The following is a 26870-nucleotide window of genomic DNA, read 5'->3' on the forward strand; positions in this document are numbered from 1 at the left end:
CTAGATTTTTCATAGCTATAAAACTACCAATAGAGATGTTCCGATACACACCAAAAACAACATGGACGTTGAGGAACTATTGACTTTTCAGGTAAGGAGGACTTCTACAAAAACACGTGTTTTCAATTGTCCAAATCTCTGCGATTTTAGTTTAACAAAAATTTTGTCACATAACTCAAAATATTCTGGCGTAATACATTAGTGAAACTGCCTAAGAAGTTACAGCATGAACATAAATCAAAACGAAAAACACGTTTTCTTGTTATCTTGTAACAGTTACCTCCCTTGGTTAATTGCTCACTGTGAACAAAAAAGGATGTACATTTTCATCACTGGTGCTCAACTGTGCCTTATTTTACTACATGCCTATTTGTTTTATCATTTTTCTCCAGTGATGGCCATGACCAGGAATGCACTCTATATCTATATATGATACGTTGTAGAACCCGTTTCCGGTTTTAACACAACGGTAGAGAGAGGATCTTACAGGGCATGTTTAAAAGCCTCCAATGTTGGGGCACATACTACCTTTTCCTCTAAGTTGTTCTAGTCAATGACTGTACGCACAAAGACGGAATTCCTGTATTGCTCACAGTTGTGTGTCGGTACCGTGAGGGGTTTTGAATTTCTGGTGACATTTTTTTCAACAACATTTGTGGTGATGTGGTTTTCGTAATACTTAGCTTTGATGTTTCTTTTGGGTCGTTGTTTTGTTAAGTACTCATCTGGGGGTATTGATGGTAGCATCCCCTCCACCACTTTATATAGGAAGGTCAGTCTCTGTTGTTCACATCTGATCTGAAGTGATGGTAGTTTCAGATCCTCTAGCATTCTTGTAACGCATCCTTCCTCCCTGGTCTTGTAGTCGTTGGAAATGAATCTGGCTGCTAGTCTTTGTATTCTTTCAAGTTTGTCAATGTGTTTTTTGATATAAGTTTCCCAAATTATTGCACCATACTCAAGGATGGAGTTCACCAGTGAAATATATGCTATTTTTTTGCACGTAGTTGGGCAGTGTTTCAGGTTCCGTTTTAGAAAGCCTAATGTGGAGCTAGCTTTTTTTGCTATTTTTGTTATATGAGTGTCCCATTTCAAATCGTCCGAAACTGTAAGACCAAGATATGGATTGTTTTTTACTTGCTCCAGGATATGTCCGTTTAAGGTGTAGAATTTGTGACTTTTTCCTTTTATGTTCATGATGTAGCACTTTTTTGCATTAAATTTCATTCCCCAATTGTTTGCCCATTGTTCCAAATTGTGTAGGTCATCCTGTAATAATTGATGGTCTTGGTATTTGTTGATTTCTCGGTATAGTAGACAGTCATCTGCAAAGAGTCGTTCAAGGGCTACTCTCATCTGACGCTGTGTCAGGAAGGTTGAGAGCCACTTGTGTAGATTTCCTTTGATGCCGTATTGGTTCAGCTTGTGTAGGAGTTTTTGGTGTGGTACAGTGTCAAATGCTTTTGAAAAGTCAAGGATGGCTAGATCGACTTGTTTGTTTCTATCGTATGATTTCATGAGGTCGTCCATAGTGACTGCAAGTTGTGTTTCACAGGAAAATCCAGAACGAAATCCATGGTTGAGCGATGTTAAGATGTTGTGATGCTCTAGATGGTTAAGCATGTGTTTACATATAATGTGCTCTAGCAGCTTGCATGGTACCGATGTTAATGATACTGGTCTATAATTCTCTGCTGCATGTCGTTCTCCCTTTCTAAAAATGGCTGATATGTTTGCGCACAACCAATCTGTCGGTAATAGTCCAGTATTTAGGGAGCTTTGAAATATTGCTGATAGTCCAGGTGACTCTTACTTTTTGTAACGCTTTACTGTGCCTTGTTAGTACTTATCACACTCTCCAAACATGAAAAAAACCTCTGGACCTTCAAATACATTGGGTAGCAATGTCCTAGGCTCGGTTATAACCGGAACAAGGACGTTAAGCCCCATTAATCAATCATACATTGGGCTCCAACGCTAGCAAATACCGGAGTACGGTTAAAACGGCCCTACTGCAATAACGGCCCCAGTTAAAATGGCCCCAGTCGAAACGGCCTCACTTTTATATAGGCAGATATAAGACAAAGCTTATGACGGAACACATTGAGATTAATTAAAAGTAAATTCAAATGAATGAACGTGTTTGTTGTCTATCTTATTAAAGATGGTTGGTTAGGTTAATAATTTATACCTACATATACAAGTAAGTGATGTTGCAAATGATGATTTTTATTACGTTCACGATCTCTCACGATATACTTGTACATTTTATGTATGTAATCTTAATAATTTCGTCTATCCGTTGCGTAATAGGATTTCTACACAATATACACTATGATTACCATATAATTAAATATACACTGACCACGGCTAATTAATCTTGTGGTGACACCTGTCAATCATAACTTGTTATGGGTTCAGATTCTCTATTTGCTTTAGGTTTTAGTAAACGACAATTTACGCTTTCACACACACTCGCACGACGTCGATAAAAACACACATTCTTGATATAAATTGAAATGTATTGTAGTAGAGAAAGTGAGTACAAAACTTGGTCTTAATCTTATAATTACAGTAATGTTCTTTTCTAGGGCTAATGAAATATAGTTACAAAGATTATTTCATTCTTTTATATTTTGTGCACAAAGTAATTGAACTGATTTAAACATGTTGGGATAATGGACAAAATATGGTTTTCTTATATGAAATCTTCATACACTTTGCATTTTTAAGGAAAGAAAATTAACCCTCAATATCGTTATTGCAAAATGCAATAATCTCTGATTTTTTATCCTTTCTATATATATTCACACCTTGATAACCAAGAAATTCGAAAGTATTTCCAGCAAAAGCCATCTGTATTAATTTTTTTTGTTTTTTTACCGATCAGGCTATGGAAAAATAAAATTAAAGCTTTCGAAAGAAATATGATTGTGTTCGAACACTTTTTGTCTATGTCCCACATTCAGTTCTTAGGCTCCGTGATAAACATGTATATTATGAAGAATGCTATTATCTAATATTTCATCGACTATATTAAAAGACTAAATGTACATGTCGCTAGAACTGTGACCATTTTCACGGCTATTTGCGTCCAATTTGATCATTCGTTGATCTAATAATAAAATATCAGAAGCAAAAGTATCCATAATCTAACATCTATTCTGTCAAAAGAAACATTTTAAAGAGGTGTATAATTAACAATGTAGCGTTGTCAGAATTTAATAAATAGTTTCCAATTAAAAAAAAAAAAAATGTTGTACAAAAGAAAGAACAAAACACAGCAAGGAGAACTACATGTATGAAAGAAATTAAACAATTTCACTGTAACGAGCATTGTAGAATATCTAGGCATATCTTCTACATGTATAATGAAATGATTAGTTACAAATTAGTGCCGTGTTTCATATTTTTCTATCATTATGATGTACAAGATAATATATAGATTCTTCAAAAATAAAAGAAACAAAATCAACGCTGAATACACAGTTGAAATACACATATGTTCCCTTTTTAAGCATTTTTTGTAACGGGGCCGTTTTGACTGGGGTCGTTATTGCAGTGGGGCTGTTCTGACTGGGGCCGTTATTGCAGTGGGGCCGTTCTGACTGGGCCGCTTTTACAGTGGGGCTGTTATAACTGGGATTCGCAAATACCAGGTCACTGATTATTTACCTGATCCAGAACCCACACAGTTATACACTATACTGATATTCCCTTGTCAAATTAAATACCATAATACTCAGGGGGGAGGGGTGTATATGAAAGAAATTCTCTCTCTTCTCCAAGATAGAAATTCTCTCTCTTCTCAGAACAACCGCTGAGATATGTGTAGAGGTATGACATCTTATTAGTCCAAATTTTCTTATCAATCTTGCTTATCTCTGATGTTTACTGTTCAAACCAAAGATGTTCAAACACCATTTGCTGCTAGTGGATTTACCTGGGGTAACTACACAGATAATAAACACCATAATCACTTTCTTTTTCCATTTTAACCAGCCTAAGAAGCCAGCAACCTCAGGAAAGCGGAAGGGCTTCGATGAGGAAAATGGCGACACTGCTGGTACTGGTCGGGAAAGGAAAAAAAGATTTGCAGATGTAGACAGTACAGATACCAGTGTCATGGAAGCAGAACGAGAGAAAATATTACAAATGATCGAAAATGAACCTGAGGTAAGTTCTGATAAAAAGAGATGGCCAAGTAGTTATCATTGTATGCAGACATTATGAGAATGTTAATTGTTCTCAATATCAAGACTGTTGCAATTAGTTGTGGAAGGAAATTTCAAAATTTCCTCCTCTATGAAGTTCTTATTCTTCTTCTAAAGACTGGTAAAAAGACTTCAATTTCAGATATACAGTAAATACTGGGTAAATGAGTACAATAGGCAATGCTATATAGCAAACCCAACTTTGCTAGCCAAGGGTATTCAGTATGATTGTCAACTAATACTCTCCTGGTGGAAGAGTATTATATATATATTGAATACTCTTGGCTATCAAAGTTGTAGCTACCTAAATTACTGCAAAATTGGTAAAAAAGCTATCATTTTCATTGTTTTAAAAATAGAATTGATATAGACTAGGCCACGGTGTAAAATAACTACCATGGCTACAAAATGGAATAGCTACACACTGGATACCAGGTGCCTTCGGTCTAAAATAGAATAGCTATCTTACATATAGCTACAAAATGAAATTACTACCCATGCATATATGTCACAAACTTAAAAAACTAACCTGGTCATAAATGAAATAAGCAATCTGTTTGCAAAATACAATTGCTACTTTTTAAAAATTTAACCACTGCCTATGTATATCCTGTTACTGCTGACGCATCAGGTTGTTGTAGGTGGCACAAATACAAATAATGATCTTGATAAAAGTATCTGTTTTAAACCTCTTTCTTAAATCTTCTTTGACTTGTCTACAGCGTTATATTACTGTTAACTTGCATACTGCAATTGCCAGAAAAGGAGTACCGCGGTTGGATAATTATAAAGTATTTTACAAGTTATCCAAAGCAAGAACGTATTGTATGGTTCGTGTTGCGAACGTCACATGCTGATTACTTTAGCTAAAATGTAGATATCTATTGCCTCGATCTCTTGATTGATCAAATAAATACATGTATGACAAAAATAATCAAATCAAGTTGTTGTACTGGTATCGGGTCATAAGTATAAATAAGTGGCTAACCTATCATTGTATGTTATGACAGTCCTGGGTTAACACGCTCAACAAAGTCATTCATTTTGACAGTACATGTAGTTCAGCTAGGCTACTAACAAGCGTGTCTGCCATAACGCATATGTGTATGACATAACAACGCCACCTGCTGGCACCGTCAAGATAAAATCACCAACACTGTGACCAAGTTATCGAGAGTGTAGCAACAGCGTGCCAGGCAATAGCGACAGCATGCTAATGTAGTGATCAACCGAATCCGTTCACAGTATTGTTGCGTCGGCAGTAATAAGATAGAACAATTATCCTGGCCATGAAATAGAATAGCTATCATGATCACAACATGACAAAGCCATAACTGGCCTAGGTAATGTTGCCCATATTCTCCCCGTCACACCTTGTCACATGTCCCAATTTCACTGATAACAAGAGTAGTGCTGTCTTACAGAATGGTTTATTGAATTATTGGTGTACACAATAAAGTAGCTGTTGTATGATTTAATGCTATGCTTTGATTTCAAATATATGTCTTTTCATCGAGATTTTTTTCTGATATATTTAGCCTGATGCATTAGATGAAACAAGTTTGAAGAAAATGCTCCTCAATTTTGAAAAGAAAGTCTACAAAAACCAGGAACAGAGAATAAAGTATCCAGATTTACCTGAAAAGTGAGTATGACATATGTTAATGCAAAAACTGATGATGAATTGAGGAAGAACAGTAGATATTCGATAATAACACTGCAACTGAATACTGTATTTAATCAATAAGTAATTGAAATTCATACCAGTATTATTTTTGATTGTTGCAAATGATTTTGTGTATCAACTATGTATAGTTTGAATATATATTGGTATAAATGTTAGAAAGATTGAATATATATTGGTATAAATGTTAGAAAAATGAAACAGCTTTCTAACCCATTGATTCGATCTGTATCAATGTACATTAAATATCAAAGAAACACAATTTAACAAAGCATGACAATTATTGACTCGTGCCCTATCCGGGCCTCGAACTCACAATATACGGAACCCAAATGGGCAATTGCCTAGCCAAACATACCTGCACCTTCTACCACTGCGCATCTACATCCCCCAACATGCTTTGTTAAATTGTGTTTCTTTGATATTTAATGGACATTATGTATACACATTTTCTTGGGGTCTTAATCCAATTTTATCCTTTTCCAGATTTATGGAATCTGAGTTAGAATTAAATGATGTAGTACAAGAAATGCATGTAATTGCTACGATACCAGAACAATATCACATTTTAGTGGATCTCAACACAGTCACTTCATTGATGCAGTTAGTAGCTCATGAAAATACAGGTGAGATAATTATTCTGTTATATCATTGACACATTCACTAACTGATGAAAATACAGGTGAGATAATTATTCTGTTATATCATTGACACAGTCACTAACTGATGAAAATACAGGTGAGATAATTATTCTGTTATATCATTGACACAGTCACTAACTGATGAAAATACAGGTGAGATAATTTTTCTGTTATATCATTGACACATTCACTAACTGATGAAAATACAGGTGAGATAATTATTCTGTTATATCATTGACACAGTCACTAACTGATGAAAATACAGGTGAGATAATTATTCTGTTATATCATTGACACAGTCACTAACTGATGAAAATACAGGTGAGATAATTATTCTGTTATATCATTGACACAGTCACTAACTGATGAAAATACAGGTGAGATAATTATTCTGTTATATCATTGACACTGTCACTAACTGATGAAAATACAGGTGAGATAATTATTCTGTTATATCATTGACACAGTCACTAACTGATGAAAATACAGGTGAGATAATTATTTGTCACTTCATTTATACAGTTAAAGTACCTACAGTCAGTGCCTAGTAACTGTCCCACATGAATTAAACTCAGAATGCAGGAGGGTTAGTGCTAATATTAATGTAATCACTCAGCCACTGGACCCCAATGTATACTGAATATTGTTATAGATTAAACTTTGTCGGACTGAATATTAATCTAGAAAGAATTTGACCTGGCTGAATATTGACCTAGACTGAACCTTGTCTGGTTGAATATTCACCTAGACTGAACTGACCTGGTTGATAATGAATATTGACTAAATCTGAACCTGACATGGTTGATTATTGACCTTGACTGAACCTGACATGGTTGATTATTGACCTAGACTGAACCTGACATGGTTGATTATTGACCTAGACTGAACCTGACATGGTTGATTATTGACCTAGACTGAACCTGACATGGTTGATTATTGACCTAGACTGAACCTGACATGGTTGATTATTGACCTAGACTGAACCTGACATGGTTGATTATTGACCTAGACTGCACCTGACATGGTTGATTATTGACCTAGACTGAACCTGACATGGTTGATTATTGACCTAGACTGAACCTGACATGGTTGATTATTGACCTAGACTGAACCTGACATGGTTGATTATTGACCTAGACTGAACCTGACATGGTTGATTATTGACCTAGACTGAACCTGACATGGTTGATTATTGACCTAGACTGAACCTGACATGGTTGATTATTGACCTAGACTGAACCTGACATGGTTGATTATTGACCTAGACTGAACCTGACATGGTTGATTATTGACCTAGACTGAACCTGACATGGTTGATTATTGACCTAGACTGAACCTGACATGGTTGATTATTGACCTAGACTGAACCTGACCTGGTTGAATATTGACATCGGCTGAACCTGACCTTGTTGAATATTGATCTCTTTCTTGATTTTCTTGGAATTTGATATTTAATCAAATTAGGTTTTATATCAAGTATTATTAAGAAGCTGATACATTGTATTTGAATTGAAGTGTTTTCCATCCTGTAAGAAATTGCTTCATTTTTTTTCAGATATATCCATTGCTGTAGTGGATTTAATACAGGAACTAACTGATGTTGATACACTCAACGAAAGTGATGAAGGGGCTACTGCTCTTATAGACTCGTTGGTAGGAAAATCCATTGTTGATAACCATATATCTGTTTCTTATTGACTCATTAGTGAATTGATCCCTGGTGAGTTGATCCCTATTTCATGAGTGTTACTGTCTTATTGACTCATTGGTGAGTTGATCCCTCCCTCATGAGTGTTACTGTATGATTGACTCATTGGTGAGTTGATCCCTCACTCATGAGTGTAACTGTCTTATTGACTCATTGGTGAAGTGATCCCTCACTCATTAGTGTTACTGTTATTATTGACTCATTGGTGAGTTGATCCCTCACTCATGAGTGTTACTGTTATATTGACTCATTTGTGAGTTAATACCTCAGTCATGAGTGTTACTGTCTTATTGACTCATTTGTGAGTTGATCCCTCACTCATGAGTGTTACTCATATATAGACTCATTGGTGAGTTGATACTTCAGTCATGAGTGTTACTGTCTTATTGACTCATTGGTGAGTTGATCCCTCACTCATGAGTGTAACTGTCTTATTGACTCATTGGTGAAGTGATCCCTCACTCATTAGTGTTACTGTTATTATTGACTCATTTGTGAGTTGATCCCTCACTCATGAGTGTTACTGTTATATTGACTCATTGGTGAGTTGATCCCTCACTCATGAGTGTAACTGTCTTATTGACTCATTTGTGAGTTGATCCCTCACTCATGAGTGTTACTGTTATAATGACTCATTGGTGATTTGATACCTCAGTCATGAGTGTAACTGTCTTATTGACTCAAATGTGAGTTGATCCTTCACTCATGAGTGTTACTGTTATATTGACTCATTGGTGAGTTGATACCTCAGTCATGAGTGTTACTGTCTTATTGACTCATTGGTGAGTTGATCCCTCACTCATGAGTGTTATTGTTATATTGACTCAAATGTGAGTTGATCCTTCACTCATGAGTGTTACTGTTATATTGACTCATTGGTGAATTGATACCTCAGTCATGAGTGTAACTGTCTTATTGACTCATTGGTGAGTTGATACCTCAGTCATGAGTGTAACTGTCTTATTGACTCATTGGTGAGTTGATACCTCAGTCATGAGTGCAACTGTCTTATTGACCCATTGGTGAGTTGATACCTCACTCATGAGTGTAACTGTCTTATTGACTCATTGGTAAGTTGATCCCTCACTCATGAGTGTAACTGTCTTATTGACTCATTGGTGAGGTGATCCCTCACTCATAAATGTTACTGTCTTATTGACTCATTTGTGAGTTGATCCCTCACTCATGAATGTTACTGTCTTATTGACTCATTTGTGAGTCGATCCCTCACTCATAAATGTTACTGTCTTATTGACTCATTTGTGAGTTGATCCCTCACTCATGAATGTTACTGTCTTATTGACTCATTTGTGAGTTGATCCCTCACTCATAAATGTTACTGTCTTATTGACTCATTGGTGAGGTGATCCCTCACTCATAAATGTTACTGTCTTCTTGACTCATTTGTGAGTTAATCCCTCACTAATGAATGTTACTGTCTTATTGACTCATTTGTGAGTTGATCCCTCACTCATGAGTGTTACTGTCTTATTGACTCATTTGTGAGTTGATCCCTCACTCATGAATGTTACTGTCTTATTGACTCTTACTGAGTTGATCCCTCACTCATTCCCTCCCAAGTCTCTAGTCAATAGAGAGGAAAAGTTATTACATGTTGTAATCGAATTATTTTTTCAGCTGGAGGCTCAGATTATAGCATTGTTAGTTCAGAATATGGACAGACTTGATGAGAGTATAAAGGAAGAAGCAGACGGTGTACACAACACATTGGGTAATTACTGGTCTATACATGTGTTCAATAAGGATCGGTTATTTTATTTTGAAATTAATTGATTTGTAACATACATCAGGTTACATTATGATTATATGAAAAAGTAACAAATAAAATTTACTTAAAGTGGATGAATATTCAGTTAGTGGCTGTGTGGACTATAAGTATTTAAATGTAGACTGGGAAATATTATTTTATACTGCACGCCAAACAGTTGCTATATATTTTACCAGTTTGATGACATGAAAAAATGCATTGTTTACCTTCAACTCATTAAAAAATTGTCATTGTATTTGTTCCGAGTAACTTTGTCATATTCTGAAAATATAGTCACGTCCTCAGTCTAACAAACACACAAATAATTGAAAATGATATTTAATGATGCTTAACAATAGATTTCTGATACTGGATAATATATTCTCTACACCAGACTCAATTCTATACATACTTTATGATAACAGATTTAGATTGTAACATCACTTCAGGTTGCCAGCTAGCTTTGAAATTATTAAAAAAAAAAAAAAAAAAAATCCAATGATATAATTTTCAATTTATAGTTTCAAATTTAGCCTCCACTATATTGGTCAGATAAAATGCTCACACTCCAAAGAGGTTGGAGGGGGAAATCCCCTGGCCTCCCTCCTCCAATCTATGTATCAAGCCTATACCCAGAGACATAGATATTATACTATATCTACGTCGCTGGTATACCATATGGAATTCCAGCACATAATTTATTCATGTCTTACTGCTCAAACAACTTGATGTTTCATCCATTAATCTGCTCCAAATATATTTTAAAACCAAAAAATTGACATAGCATGGGCATACTTCACCGCCGACCTTAATGTACGCCATCGACACAGGGTCCTAAACATTATATCATGTTCTTGATTTATATAAATTATTATACATACAATTGATGCTTAAAGAAATGGCATTGAATTAACAATTGCCATGCATTGCCAGTGGTTTTCAGTGCCTTGGATGCCCCTGGCACTGGCAAATCACTCGGAATTAGGATGTTTCCAAATTTGTCTGCCATTTCATCCAAGTCATCTAAACGCTTCCCAAAAGGTGTCTAACAAACGCTCAAATTATTTGGATATATTGTTTGTACTTCCGCTTTTATACTCCATCAGCTACATCATATGTTCATCATTCGGCGCTGCATTGCGTGAGTTTGATTACACAGAGATTTAGAATTGAATTGCTATTTTTCAAATTGAACGGTTTAATTAAAATTAGAGGGTGTTAGAGTTGTTCTTCGGTATAAAAAGGCTTTCGCAAAAGATGCAAAAATAAGTTATTTCATTTTTGTAATTAGTGATTACCGTTAGCAAAATGCGCAAAATGTACAGAAAGTATGTGTGCAGCATAATGCAATTTAGCACACACTATGTGAAATATTAAGGTAACCCAATATATGTTACACTCAAATGCATTTTAAAAATATGATGGCCAATATTTACATTTTAGTGTTTATTTAGATGTAAAGATATGGCATTAGTTTATACACAATTTAACATCAGTGTAAATCCAAACAGAGAAAAACCATCAACTGACAATTGAGAAATGTAATTTCTAATGTTACAGTTAAAATTGATGTCACATGGAGCTCATTTGGCAGATACAACATTTGACATGGCTTAGTAGATTCAAATATGCACTGTACAATGGCAATGTAAATACTAACCCCCACTTCATCTTTGTGTATACATTAATTTGTGGCTTTGATCAAGAGATCTTATTGATGATCGTTCATATTATGTTTTATACATTTAATAGTAAAATATTTGAACTTTGCTTGAGCTCTGTCAAATTGATATGAACATTTGTAGCTTGAGAAAAGAGTTAACAGTATTTGTATATTACATGTCATAAAAAGCACATTAGGTTATCAGTTTGTCTCCTTATTATATCACTAAAATTAATATTTTGTGGTTTTTTATAGCTATTATAGAAAATATGATGGAGTTTCGCCCACAAATGTCGAGTGATGCAGCTCAACAGGGACTATTACAGTGGTTGCTAAAACGGATAAAGGTTTGTTTAAGGAGCTGTGCATACCTGTTTGATCTGATTAAGAACACACTTTGATGATGGCCAGGACAAATACCATAATTTGTACTCCATTAGGAATGGTTACCCAGTGTACCAATTATTTTTTGTTGTTGTTTTTTTCCACAAGAAGAAATCGAGAAGTTTTTCATATTTCAGCTCAAATGAAATTGACCCTTATATTAAGAAATTTAAGGGAAAAACTAGCAATTATGAAATGGGAAAAAGCACATTATTTCGATTGCTTGGCATGATAAACTTTAATGATAATGTAATGATTATTTGTTTTCAGGCAAAGATGCCTTTTGATGCCAACAAACTCTACGCAAGTGAAATACTCGCCATATTACTTCAAAACAGTGAAGGTTTGTGGAAGCTTCATTGTAGCATATTTAAGATAAAATCATGTCTAGTTGTCAGCTGTTTTACTTTCCTGTCAACTATGGTGATGTATTAAAGACATTTTATACATCACTGGCCTTTATGACATCTTTAAAGGCCCACTACCTTTCCGGAGCAAAACATAAAGGTTTCTTAAAACATTAATAACATACGAAAATATATACAGATGGCCTAAGATGAGGTTACAACACCACAGATACAATATGTATGCAAAATTTCCTGCGTAACATATGATAACAGTGGAGAGTCATCTCGCTATTTTGCCGTCTGGCGTAGTGATAGTCAACTACTGCGCAGTATTTAGGACGACGGCGGGAAACATAAGACGACCCGCGTTATGAAAAATAACATTTTATTTATTTTAATCAAATTGTTCAGAAGATGATGATACGTGTAGTATTAACGGTAAGTTAATAACTTTTGCGACTCTACAAAATTATCGATCTCGTTTTAAATTCCTATTTTAAAAATTAAAAGCCGTTTCGGAAAGGTAGTGGCCCTTTAAGTCCTGGATGAGAACTTTCTAGGTTAAAAGTCAAAATTCAAGGTCATTTTATCAGGCTCAAATTTTGGATTTTGCAAACCAGAACATAAACATTGTATGTCCATTTTTGGTTATGGTGTTATGACTTGATGAAGGAGAACATGGTCTAAATTATAATAGTCACCTGATTATACTAAACCTATTCTAAGTTCTAAATCATTCGGCCGTGTGTCAATATCTCTGGATCAAGAATTGAGGTAACATTTTGTAACAGCTTTTTAGTATAACAGGGACCAAGGAATCAATTGACTATTGTAAATATTGTTTTTAGCCCACCATCATCAGATGGTGGGCTATTCAAATCGCTTTTTGTCCGTCGTCTGTCCTTCCATCTGTCCGTTAACAATTCTTGTTACCGCTATTTCTCAGTAAGTACTGAAGGGATCTGTCTCACATTTCATATGTAGGTTCCCGTAGGGCTCTAGTTGTGCATATTGCGTTTTGGGACCGATCGGTCAACAAGTTGGCCGCCAGGCAGCCATCTTGGATTTTGATAGTTAAAGATTGTTATCGCTATATCTCAAAAAGTGCTGAAGGGATCTGTCTCACATTTCATATGTAGGTTCCCGTAGGGCTCTAGTTGTGCATATTGCGTTTTGGGACCGATCGGTCAACAAGTTGGCCGCCAGGCAGCCATCTTGGATTTTGATAGTTAAAGATTGTTATCGCTATATCTCAAAAAGTGCTGAAGGGATCTTTCTCAAATTTCATATGTAGGTTCCCCCAGGGCTCTAGTTGTGCATATTGCGTTTTGGGATCGATCGGTCAACAAGATGGCCGCCAGGCAGCCATCTTGGATTTTGATAGTTAAAAATTGTTATCGCTATATCTCACAAAGTACTGAAGGGATCTTTCTCAAATTTCATATGTAGGTTCCCCTAGGGCTCTAGTTGTCCATAATACGTTTTTGGATCGATCGGTCAACAGAATGGCGGTCAGGCAGCCATCTTGGATTTTGATAGTTGAAGTTTATTACTGCTGTTTCTCAGAAAGTACTGAAGTGATCTGTCTCAAATTTTATATGTAGTATGTTTGCACAAGTTTGAAAAGCAGAGAAAAGATCCCTCTTTCCATTATCAGACATAGATTATTCTTTGGTGGGCGCCAAGATCCCTCTGGTTTCTTTTGCAGAAAACAGAACAATGTTGGGTGATATAGATGGCATTGATATACTACTACAGCAGCTAGCGGTAAGCGCCTACACTTTTACTACTGAAAGTAGCTACGGCTCTTACTTATTTCATTTGATGTTTCAGTACCTTTTGTAAATGATAACATGTATTGATTAAACCTACATCTTAATTAAATGATACAATATACCCAATCTAATTAAGATTAGACTTAATTAGACTCCACTACGATACTCTACGTTACGCTGAAAAACAAGATCTAGCAACTGTCCATTCAGGATCCCCTCAGCATGACGCCTTTCTTTGTGGCGCCAAGCTACGGCTCTTACTTATTTCATTTGAGTTTCAGTACCTTTTTGTAAATGATAACATGTATTGATTAAACCTACATCTTAATTAAATGATACAATATACCCAATCTAATTAAGATTAGACTTAATAGGCTCCACTACGATACTCTACGTTACGCTGAAAAACAAGATCTAGCAACTGTCCATTCAGGATCCCCCTCAGCATGACGCCTATGATTAGCCAATCAGCGTGTTGCCTACAAAATCTTTGATGTGGTTGATTCATTCAGAAGTCTAAACGGCTAACAGTACATCTCCAGATGTTCCGATTCTAGGCCAGGGTTCATGCTGAGGTGACCCAGAGCTAGATGTTGTTAGATCTTGTATTGGAGTATAACATAGAGTATGGTAGTGGAGCGGAATTTCCCGTCTGATTTTAGTTTGATTTCAATATACTGTAAACCAACTTTGTTTCGTGTAAAAGGGTTTATTTCCGTAAATGAATAATTACTAAATATATATTGAAAGGAAATTCTATTAAATTTGCATTCCGTGAAAGCAAATTTCCACCGTTTTTTTTGAAGCTGAGATGTCGAAATTTAGTAGAGGCGAAAGAAAATTGATAACAGTAAAAGCTGTGTTTCTATGTTATCTAAGTCACCAAGTCATATTATGTAAGGAGAGGACATAAATAGGCTACCCTGATGTCCAATCCTATTAACTCTTGTCATTAAATTGTTTGGAGATTTCATTCACCAGTTTTGAAATAATATACCAAAATGACAAAAAAAAACCACTTAGTTATAATCATGATGACTATTTTTACCACAGACATACAAAAAACACGATCCTGGTAACAAAGAGGAAGTGGAAATGATGGAGAACTTTTTTAATTCGTTATGTTCATGTCTCATGCAGAACGCCAACAGGGGGCGATTCCTCAGGGGTGAGGGTCTACAATTGATGAATCTCATGTTAAGGTATGACTGGAAATAAATTTTCAACTGAAGGATTATTTGACACTCTACATGTATATTACTTTTTAAGGGAAAAGATGTAATTAAAATCAGGTCAGAATCTGACATCTCAATCACCAGGAGGTGGGGTAAATTGTACTTCACTCACATCGACATGGTATCAAAATCAACGTATTACAATGACCACCTTTTGTGGAATGCATTTGAATATTTTTGTTTCTAATGTTTTCCATGTAAAAATGTAATGATATTGTTCAATTTTGTTACAGAGAAAAGAAGATGTCACGAAACTGTGCTGTTAAAGTATTAAACCATGCCATGACAGGAACAGAAGGGGCAGACAACTGTCAAAAGTTTGTTGACATTTTAGGGTTGAGAACAATTTTTCCACTATTTATGAAAGCTCCAAAAAAAGGTCGTGCAGGACCTCAGTCCGAGGAACTTGAAGGTACTATCTCAGCTATAGCTTATATCGAATTGATACAAATTAATGTATTTCTTGAATATGAATTAAGACCTTTTGAGCAAATGAAAAGTAAAATGTACAATGAATGGGAAGTTTTTAGTCTCAAGTGACCTATTCTAATTGCCTTTTATCCGCCATATGTATGTAAACAATTTACATTTTCGACTACTTCTCCAAAACTGCTGAAGCTATTTCAATGAAATTTGCACAAACTATCTAAGGCATAAGGCCAATCAAAATTGTGAACTATGTGGTCCCCACCCCCATGGGGCTGTGGGGGGCCAAAAGGGGTTAAATTGACTAAAATTTCAAAAATATTCTTCACCATTCACAGATGTGATATAATCAAATATTCTTCATAAATAGAAAGGTTTTAAGGTCGTTTACAAAACTTGTGAATTATATGACCCTGGGGTCACTCCTTTGCCCCTGGGGAGGGGGTTAAGTTTACTATAGTTTATATAGGGAAAACACATTTTTGAGCATTATTTGGTCATTTGTAATAAGCAATAAGTTAAATGTTGTCAGAATTATCAGTATAAGATGGCTATTGAATCATATTAACAAATTTTCCATGACTGACCCCCAGAAGCCTTAGGGGTGGGGTTAAAAGGGGTCAAATAGGCTAAAACTTCAAAAATCTTCGTCTGAAATTCTGGAAATTGAAGAATCAAATATTCTTCATAGATAGAAAAGTCTTACAGTCCTTTACAAAAAAATGTAAATTATATGACCCTGGGGTCTCCTGTTTCCCCCTGGGGAGGGGGTCAAGTTTACTATAGTTTATAGGGAAAACACATTTATGATCTTTTTTTGCTCAATTTTCATAGGAAATAAGTCAAACTTGTTTATAATTACCGGCATAAGTCTGATGGAGATAGCATTCTAACATCATATCCATATTGTCCCATCCAACCCCCTGGGGCCAGAGGGGCGGTGCCAAAAGGGGTCAAATAGGCTAAAACTTCAAAAATCTTCTTATAAAATTCTGGAAATGGTAGAATCAAATACTCTTTATGAATGGAAAGGTTTTTTTTAAGGGGTTTTATAAAAATTGTGAATTATATGACCCTGGACTCTCACGCTTTCCCCTGGGGAGGGCGGGGGGCAAGTTTACTTTAGTTTATATAGAAAAAACACATTCATGAACATTATTTGCTCAATTTTCTTAGCAAAAAATTAGTCAAACTTGATTAGAATTATTAGTCTGAGATATATCATTTTAACATCCATATCGGTCCTTGCTGATCCCATGGGGGACCAGAGGGCAGGGCCAAACAGGGTCAAAATGACTAAAATTTCAAAAAATCTTTATCTGAGTTCGCAGATTTGATGGAAGCAAATAATCTTCATAGGATTAAAAAGTCAAATTTATAAAATCACTGATCTGCTTCAAGGGCATATATATAGATATATATATTCATATTGTGTCTTTGTTTTATTCTGTATCCGAACTCAGGTGACTGTTAAGGCACATGGGCCTCTTGTTTCATCTGAAATGAATTGAGTCTGAAACAGGTGAATGTTTTTGTGTCTGATACACAGTGCAACAGTAATTGAAAAGTTAAGTAACTGATTAAATATAATTCTTTTGTTCAGGTATAGTATCAAACATTAAATTGTATCATTCAAGGAATCAGGGCACCAAGTACATACAGTACTTTGAATTTCAAAAAGTTTGTGATCATTTGTTTCAGAACATGTATCATCAATCATAGCATCCACATTACGGAATTGTCAAGGACAGCAAAGACAGAGGCTGCTCAGTAAATTTACAGAAAATGATCATGAAAAGGTAAAACATTTAGAACATCAAATCAGTGTTATATAATGTTTGTCTCCTGGAATTCCTTGTTAGTTTTAATTTTCCTGAATACTGGTAGAATATCATACACAATATATTCCTTAGCTTTATCATCTTTTTATCACCCACAGCTTTGAAATAGACTTAATGTTTCAAATGTATTAATAAACATGTACAAGTAAACAGTTACATTTGAAAAATGCATTACGTTTTGTTCTAGGATGTGGAATAAATATTAGCTTGATGATTGTAGTCTACAAAAATAACACTACATAAAAAATACACTTTTCACTTTGAACTGTTTGTTACTTTTGCTAGGTGGAGAGATTACTGGAATTACACTTTAAATATTTGGATAAAGTAAGGTCATGTGATGAACAAATAGAAATTGAGAAGCAGGTAAGTTATTGTTGTTTTTTGATTTCCAAATGGTATAGAAGATTTTTTTTATTGCGATACTCTTTTGCCGCCGTCGTCGTCCGTCGTGCAACTTCCGTTAACATTTCCTTGTGAACGCAATAACTTGAGTAAATATAAAGCGAGCTTAATGAAACTTTGTGTGTAGACAAACATTGGAAAGATCTCAGACGGTTTCGAAAATCAGCTTGATTCAACATTAATTTACGGAGTTATTGCCCCTTGCACTGATAATTATTATTGAACCTTGTGAACACATTAACATTAGTAAATATGAACCGTGCCTAATGAAACTTTGTGTGTAGACTAACATTGAAAAGATCTCAGACGAGTTTAAAAATCAGCTTGATTTGACAATAATTTATGGAGTTATTTCCCTTTGCACTAAAAATATTATTGGACCTTGTGAATACGATTACTTGAATAAACATGCACTCAGCTTCATGAAACTTTGTATGCATACTAAAATTGGAAAAAATATCTTACAAGTTCGAAAATCAACCTGATTAGATTGTAGCTGATGGAGTTATTGCCCTTTGCAATTTTAATTACCGTAAATACTTGTGTAATTTGCGCACTTTTTCTGTGCAAAATTAAAATTTGAAGTTGGGGGTGCGCAAATTACATTGATAGAGGAGATTTAAAAATTTTACGGGGAAAAAAATCTGTCCATTCTGAGGGGCTGACGATCTATGAATGTTAAGGTACCGCTCTGTGTATGGTAGCCATTTTATATGATACAAGGTATTAAAGATTGTAAAAACAATGCCTCACCTATTAAAGTGGATTATCTAAGGCTAATTAAAGTGTTAAGTTATGATCACATTGTCTTGTTTCCATTTGCCCTGAGAATTCAATGGCGACTGACTGAGAGCATGGCTTCTACTGACAGCAAGCGATGTATACCCTGTGCACCTCGTAGTATAATGGGACAGCCACAATCAGTGACTTTGGCCGGGTCAATCTAGTTTACCTGTATTTTTTTAGGGGAGAGAGGCTGTAGAGAAAGTCTGTAGAGAGTGTGTGTGTATACACAAACATACGTATACCCCAGCTGCAGGCCGTGTGCAAAAAGTCAAAACACACGTGGGATTTATAAGATGCCTAAACTGACCTATATTTAGGACTTTTAATAAGTGGTTTGCAATTTTATTACTGCAGAATTAACAAGCTACAAGGTTAGTGACATATTCAACCGTATTGATAAATATAATTAGCCATTAGCTTTGCACATGAAACCTTACGTAGGGCCCAGCTGAAGGCCGTGTGCAAAAAGTCAAAACACACGTGGGATTTATAAGATGCCTAAACTGACCTATATTTAGGACTTTAATAAGTGGTTTGCAATTTTATTACTGCTGAATTAACAAGCTACAAGGTTAGTGACATATTCAACCGTATTTATAAATATTATTAGCCATCAGCTTGGATCTGGTACCGTACAGGTAGTGAGTTTACTCGCAATGTGATTGTTGCAAGCTAACATACGTATCCGCTAGCCGATTGCTGTTGATTGTTAATGATCTCAAACACACTAATTACTTATTGTGACAATTTTAAACAAATAGATTCAAATCTTTTTAAATGTTCCTGATTACTATTCATGTGTAATATCTCAAAGCATTGACATGTGCACGGAGTACGGCGGACCGGACCGCCGATGTTTTAGACATCTGCAAGATATTTTAGTTTCAGGTTAAGGTGGCCAATAAAAGAAAACAAACACGATGCGGTTTTAATATGTTATTTCTTCTTAATACAACACTTCTTTGTGCAAGTTGTCAAGCATTTCAGGGGAATATTTTGCATTGAAATTGTCACCTTCATACATCGATTTTGGGACTCCCTGGACATCGTTTTTTCCCAAAATTTTTGATGCGCAAAATATACTGATAGTAGATCTCTTTTTTTCAGCATTTTCAGCCCTAAAAAGTACCTGCGCAAATTATACAAGTTTTTACGGTATTGAACCTTGTGAACACAGTAATGTAAGTAAATATGCACCAAGCTTAATGAAACTTTGTATGTAGACCTATTAGAGGTATGTTCCTATTTTGTGAACAAAAGACATTAGTTGGCTAGTAAATTACATAAATAATTTATTTCAAATATCAGGTGACCGTTAAGGCCCATGGGCCTCTTGTTTCTCTTTGTATGACACAAAGTCTAGGTGTAACACATTGATTTACTGACAAAATACAACTAGTGTTGGTATCTGTCGTGACCTATCAACTGATGCCGCGGCTCAGTAGCTATCGTGATAGGTGAGCGAGCCGATACAGCAATTAGACAATTGAAGCATGTAATCTCGGCTATGATTGGTTGAAATAGCTCCATGGGCGTGGCTACAAAACGAAGAACAATCTTTCAAGAGTGAATAATTCATAAAATAGCAACAACATACAACACTGATATTATCAAACATATCATTTCTTTATAAGCCTCAATCACAACAGTCTTTTCCATAGGGCCTAGTAAATAAATACACATATACACATTTCTCCAACAGATTAGGATGAAATGAATCTTTGATTTCTATGATAGCAGTTGTAATTGCGTTATTCAATAAAGTCGTACTTTAGCCGTGGGTTTTTCTGCAATCCGTGTCTTATGAGTCGAAATATATATTCCGCTACATTAAATCTGGAGACTGATATTTATATAACAAAATAACACCTGGCTGCAACAACGTACGGTAGATGGTCGTCGCCAAAGCTGCGATTCCGTCCCATTAACCGTAGTGTTTCAAAACATCCAGAGGTGAAAATGATACATTTCATGTGTCATGTAAATTTGCAATTAAATTCAACAGTATTCAACATTTCTAAAATAAAGTGATTATCCTTTTACCCACCTTCATGTCTAAATTATGTTTGTAAGCACATTTCGACTCACATCTCTGACACGGTTAACTTGGCTGCCATTATGCTTCTCATTACTTTACCATATTTGGAATAACTTACACTCAATTTTTACTACGAACAGATGTAGAACTACGAACTTTGTAGATGATATCACAGGTTTTTTTAATACAAGTTTGAAAAATTCTTTTGGATCACATCCAAATGATACTGGTATTTATTAAGTTTCACAATGTTTATTCCGAGTTTGTTGACTTTTTTAACTTAAAAACTTTTTACCTGTTGATTGTTTCATTTCGTCATGGTTTCCGGTAAATCAAACCTGGATGGCGGTATATTGATTTGAACAGAATGATGTGTGTGTTGTGTTTGCCTTGGATTTTGCCACTTATAAGTTGACGAAACATTATAATCAGCAGATTCGTTGTTTGAAAATTGATCATAGTTGTTAGTACAATACATTTACATATGAGTATTATCCGAAAAATGTATTTGTATCAGCCTGAATATAGATCACATCAGGGCTTGCAACACTATCGGACTAAGGTAACATGTGCCCCGCCTTTCAGTCGCTGCGATAGCCAATCTTATGGTGCTGGGTACCTCACAGTGAGCGAGCGATTACATCAGTAACACCCCCCAACACCTGTTGTATTTTGACAATAAAGTAAATGGCAATTAGGCATGGAGTCACTGTGGTCTAAGTATGTCAAGGCATGGTACTGAGGAAATAAGATAATTAGCAGATTATTGATTACAAAGATTAGTTATTAATACTAAAATAATACTATTACAAATGCATGTTTATCTTCAGGGCTTGCTGCATTATAAATAAAGGAAAATACAATGTAAGAGACTTCATACCCTAGCTACTGGCAGTGTCATTTATTCTATCATGGTGTTTAAAAATACTAATTGTTAACACCAATAGATAATTGGTACAATGGGAAATGTGACTAACCACTTTGACACCTTGATGTGTAATATTCTGAATAAGTTAAGCACGTTATGATAATCTGTCTGTAGTCCTGTTCAAGACTATAGTGTACCAGTCAGTTTACAATTTTAACATTTTCCATTCAAAATTGATTTCAGAACACCAACCTATATCACAGTTTATATGAATTAATTCCTACCATTTTTGTAGAAAATAAAAGGTAGTGGGGAGGAAATTGACGAGGAGGTAGAGGATGAGTTTTATCTGCGACGATTAGAGGCGGGACTTTTTACACTACAACTTGTGGACTATATTATGTTGGAAGTTTGTGCCTCTGGTTCACAGTCAGTAAGTATAGATAAAAAATGGAGATAAATTCACACAATAAATTGTTATCAGTCAATGCAATCTATGAACATGAAATCATTTTCATGTTCATATTATACATTGAAGATTAAAGACAAAAAAAGTAAATAAAAAACAAACTGATTTTCTTGGAAAGTATATGCATCTAATGTACTGCGTTTTATGTGTGAGAACTTCATACCTATTCATGTTAAATATTAAAGTAAATACATAAAAACACTTCCACCCACTGAATTCTTGTGCCATCAATACCTGGTACCCAAGGATTAGTAAGTGAGTTTGGAAGTTATATAGAGCTGAATGAGATTATTTATAATTTCTAAGAAACTAGAAAAAATTTCAATTGACTGTATCACTATGTTCAATATTTACAACTTTAAAGGTAGGTTTCGCCCAATGAAATATAAAGACTACGAAATTGAAATTTATCCTATACATAGATATAATCTTCAGATCATTTTCAATGCATACAGCGAACAATATGGGTGGTCAGTTGCCTAGCTTGACCAGGAAAATACTCCTCTAAAATAGAGCGAAGTCAAGCTTTACATAGAACATGACGTATTTTTTCCAAAACGAGGCCGCAGCAACAAACGGAAGCGTGCAACAAAATGTCAGATAGAAGTGACAGTCTTGCCACGGCATGTTTAGTTAAAAAACAACAACAACAAATCGAAGTGCGAGGGACTGTTTATACATATCATATAATCTAAAACACTCCATGTTACTTACATACGCTCGCTAACTTTGTACACCAAATATACATGAAGTTAGTCTGCGGCTGTTTGTGCGCTGGCATAGTCTATGTGTTGAAATTTAACTCACCACGTGCAATGCCGTTACACGAGTCCCAACAGATCCCGGCAAGTTCCGCTTGAGATGTGGCTTCTGTTTCTTTTATTGCTACATGCCATTTCTGAATTTAATTCCCTATAGATATCCTAGGGTGCTACCGAATCCATTATAATTTCCTCCACTTTGTTGCCGATTCAGATATATTTTTTTTCATCGCACACACTTTCGTTCAGCCATTTTGTTTACTTTTAGTGCGTGACAATGCGCATGCGCCAAACTTCGACAACACAATCCATCGCAGCTTCATTTGCATATTATTTTGTCTGACGGACACCGTAATAAATCAAGGATTTCCTTCAATTTTGTATTCAAGACACATTTGTTCAATCTCAAACACATAAAGAAATTAAATTGAGATATTTTGATATGTTTTTTCATCTTTTCTTCCGCTTATCGCATTTCACAAAAAAATATTTATTTGGTTGGGCGAAACCTACCTTTAATGTGTGGTTCATTCAACAAATTGTCATGTACCTGTACTATATACATATTATACTGTCAGCCACATGTTGGGCAAAGCTATTCATTGAAACCATGTTTATTTTTTCTCTTCTTCAATTGTCTTCTAGGTTAAAACGAGGGTTATGCAGATTCTGAACATGAGAGGAGGATCCATAAAGTCTATCAAAAGTATTATGCGAGGTAAATAGATAGCTCTTCCCTACCCCCCAGTATTATGCGAGGTAAATAGACAGCTATTACCTAACCCCCAGTATTATGCGAGGTAAATAGATAGCTCTTCCCTACCCCCCAGTATTATGCGAGGTAAATAGATAGCTCTTCCCTACCCCCCAGTATTATGCGAGGTAAATAGATAGCTCTTCCCTACCCCCCAGTATTATGCGAGGTAAATAGATAGCTATTCCCTAACCCCCAGTATTATGCGAGGTAAATAGATAGCTATTCCCTACCCCCCAGTATTATGCGAGGTAAATAGATAGCTCTTCCCTACCCCCCAGTATTATGCGAGGTAAATAGATAGCTCTTCCCTACCCCCCAGTATTATGCGAGGTAAATAGATAGCTATTCCCTACCCCCCAGTATTATGCGAGGTAAATAGATAGCTCTTCCCTACCCCCCAGTATTATGCGAGGTAAATAGATAGCTATTCCCTACCCCTACTTTTATTAACTGAACCAAGGAAACCTCCATTGCCCACTCATATATTGGGTTAGAAAAAGTATTTATGATTAGATGGGTAATAATGAAACTTTGTATAAGTGAATCTACAAAGAAAGCTTTAATAATGCTTGTATGAAGGAAATTCTTATTTTCCTTTATTAGTTGATATTGGTGTCAAAGGATATGAAAATATTGTTTTTTAAATTTTGTCTTTTGGTGATTTTCAGAATATGCTGGTAATATTGGAGAAGCTCAAGATAAAGAGGCCAGAGAAGCAGAGCAGAACCGAATTCTACAGCTTGTGGATAAATTCTGATTCTCAGTCTGTTTCAAGAGAAAAGCTTATTAGCAGCAGAACCAAATTCTACAACTCTTGCATAAATTCTGATTCTCAGACAATTTCAATAGCTTAATTACCAAGTCAGCTTCCTTAGATATTGGTTACTATACTGATACATGATTGAATAGTAAGGAACAGAAACTATGTAAGAATGCTTGTTTTAGGACATATAGCAAAAGAATATTGTCCTAAATAAATCCTTACAATATTTACTATAGCTGAAGAGGTGACAAAGTTGGACTGATGCAAACAATATAAGCTAGTGATGTGTTATCAGAATGCTGTCGTTTGTTCTCTGGACAATTGTCTGTGAACACTTCTTGTAGCAGGGTTGTTTTGTGGACTCCACAGAAACTTTTTACCATTCTAGAACAATAGTGCTCTGCCAGATTCGAAAGGAGAAATCGGGAGAAAACAGATTTCAAGAATTAACAAGGACATTGTTTGGTTCATTACAAGACCAATGACTTTATCATAACTGTAAATCTTTAGTGCAGGGAAAGACCAATGACTTTATCATAACTGTAAATCTTTAGTGCAGGGAAAGACCAATGACTTTATCATAACTGTAAATCTTTAGTGCAGGGAAAGACCAATGACTTTATCATAACTGTAAATCTTTAGTGCAGGGAAAGACCAATGACTTTATCATAACTGTAAATCTTTAGTGCAGGGAAAGACCAATGACTTTATCATAACTGTAAATCTTTAGTGCAGGGAAAGACCAATGACTTTATCATAACTGTAAATCTTTAGTGCAGGGATGGCTCTTTTTACGTGTTAGGGCTTGTCAGAATATCACATGACATGTTAGGGTTGGTCAAGAATATCACATGACGTATTAGGGATGGTCAAGAAAATCACACAACATATTAGGGCTGGTCAAGAATATCAAATGACAAGTTAGGGGCAGGTCAAGAATATCACACGACATGTTAGGGTTGGTCAAGATTATCACATGGCATGTCAGAGCTGGTCAGGAATATCAAATGACGTGTTTGGGTTAGTCAAGAATATCACACAACATATTAGGGCTGGTCAAGAATATCAAATGACAAGTTAGGGGCAGGTCAAGAATATCGCATGGCGTGTTAGGGCTGGTCAAAAATATCACACGACATGTTAGGGCTGGTCAAGAATATCACTACATGATTTCTTTACTGAAGTGAATAGGGCAATTTCTATAATGTTTTAAGTTTTAATTCACTGGCAGCTATATATATATATACATTGGATGTGGCGCAATGGTAGAAGGCGCATGTATGTTTGGCTAGGCGATTGGGTGCCGTAGATCGTGAGTTCGAGGCCCGGATAGAACACGAGTCAATAAATTGTCATGCTTTGTTAAATTATGTTTCTTTGATATTTTATATACATTAGAACTTAATACAATCAGTTCTAAAATGTTCTATTTCTGTTATACCTACCATTATCTCGTTTTGAATGCCCCTATTTCATGAAACCTACTTATCCACTATGAGTATGAATTTATGAACATAAAACCCCATTTTGCATCTCTGGTTGATAGGTTAATCATTTAATTGTAGTTCATGGCTCCATGTAATTTTTATGTTCATTAAGTGTTGAGCTTATTTTTGTGCAATTACTTGATGTGTAGAATGTTGTACGTCTCTTCAGATACTGTGCTTTGTATATAGAGTCAACCCCTGTTATTCTAAATGACATCCAGAGTACCAGATAATGTTCTGTAAATTGACTTATTTTAGTGATAGTTTTACTTTAATTCACTAATTCATGTACAGCGCTAAATTTTGTAAAAGGCTATTTCTGGTATTAGACCACCAAATTGCACTAATAGATATATATGTGCAAATCAATCCTAATTTACAGTTTTCTGCATTTGCACTGTAATAAGTATGTTTATAGTGTATGTTTAAAAGGAAATGAAGGTCTTCAAACAATGTTCACATAAGGTATCTAAACTTTAGAATCATGTTATTAGACTCGTGTCGATTATCAGGTCAACAGAGACAATGAAGGGCAGGGTTCACAATTAATATTTGTTAAAGTTTTTAGGTAAATGTCATTGCCATGAAGTCTAAAATTAAGAATGTGTACATTTTGAATGTAACATTAAAATGCTTTAACTATATAATGTCTCTTTTTTATCGTTATTAACCTCATCAGACAGATGTAATCATGTTGCACTATAAAAATCACCTGTCATTTATGGTCCATTTTTTTGATATATATACATATACTGTAAAGCAACTTCTTTTGCGGGTACTAAATTTCGCAATTCCCGGTTCAAAACATATTCGTGGAGATTTTAAGTTTCGTAGATTTAAAATTTAATTG

The 26870-nt window shown here is 35.3% G+C and overlaps 1 protein-coding gene across 1 annotated transcript; it reads left to right on the forward strand.

Moving 5' to 3' along the window:
- The first annotated feature begins 16 nt into the window (after positions 1-16).
- LOC138316031 (beta-catenin-like protein 1) lies at positions 17-26667 on the forward strand. The gene is made up of 16 exons (XM_069257502.1): positions 17-91; positions 4003-4176; positions 5753-5859; positions 6385-6524; positions 8095-8192; positions 9886-9979; positions 11934-12025; positions 12333-12405; positions 14118-14176; positions 15238-15386; positions 15653-15831; positions 17547-17644; positions 17972-18052; positions 22079-22216; positions 23659-23731; positions 24439-26667. The coding sequence occupies exons 1-16, from the start codon at positions 62-64 to the stop codon at positions 24525-24527; spliced, it is 1674 nt and encodes a 557-aa protein (XP_069113603.1). The 5' UTR covers positions 17-61; the 3' UTR covers positions 24528-26667.
- The last annotated feature ends 203 nt before the right edge of the window (positions 26668-26870 follow it).

Source organism: Argopecten irradians, chromosome 2 (assembly GCF_041381155.1).
Source record: "Argopecten irradians isolate NY chromosome 2, Ai_NY, whole genome shotgun sequence".
In the NCBI taxonomy this organism is placed as follows: domain Eukaryota; kingdom Metazoa; phylum Mollusca; class Bivalvia; order Pectinida; family Pectinidae; genus Argopecten; species Argopecten irradians.

Bases quoted from the DNA above. Each gene is read 5' to 3' on its own strand.
- LOC138316031 (XM_069257502.1), top strand. From the start codon at position 62: ATGGACGTTGAGGAACTATTGACTTTTCAG. The intron at 4,177-5,752 runs GTAAGTTCTGAT...TGATATATTTAG, and splicing joins TGATCGAAAATGAACCTGAG to CCTGATGCATTAGATGAAAC. The intron at 5,860-6,384 runs GTGAGTATGACA...ATCCTTTTCCAG, and splicing joins TATCCAGATTTACCTGAAAA to ATTTATGGAATCTGAGTTAG.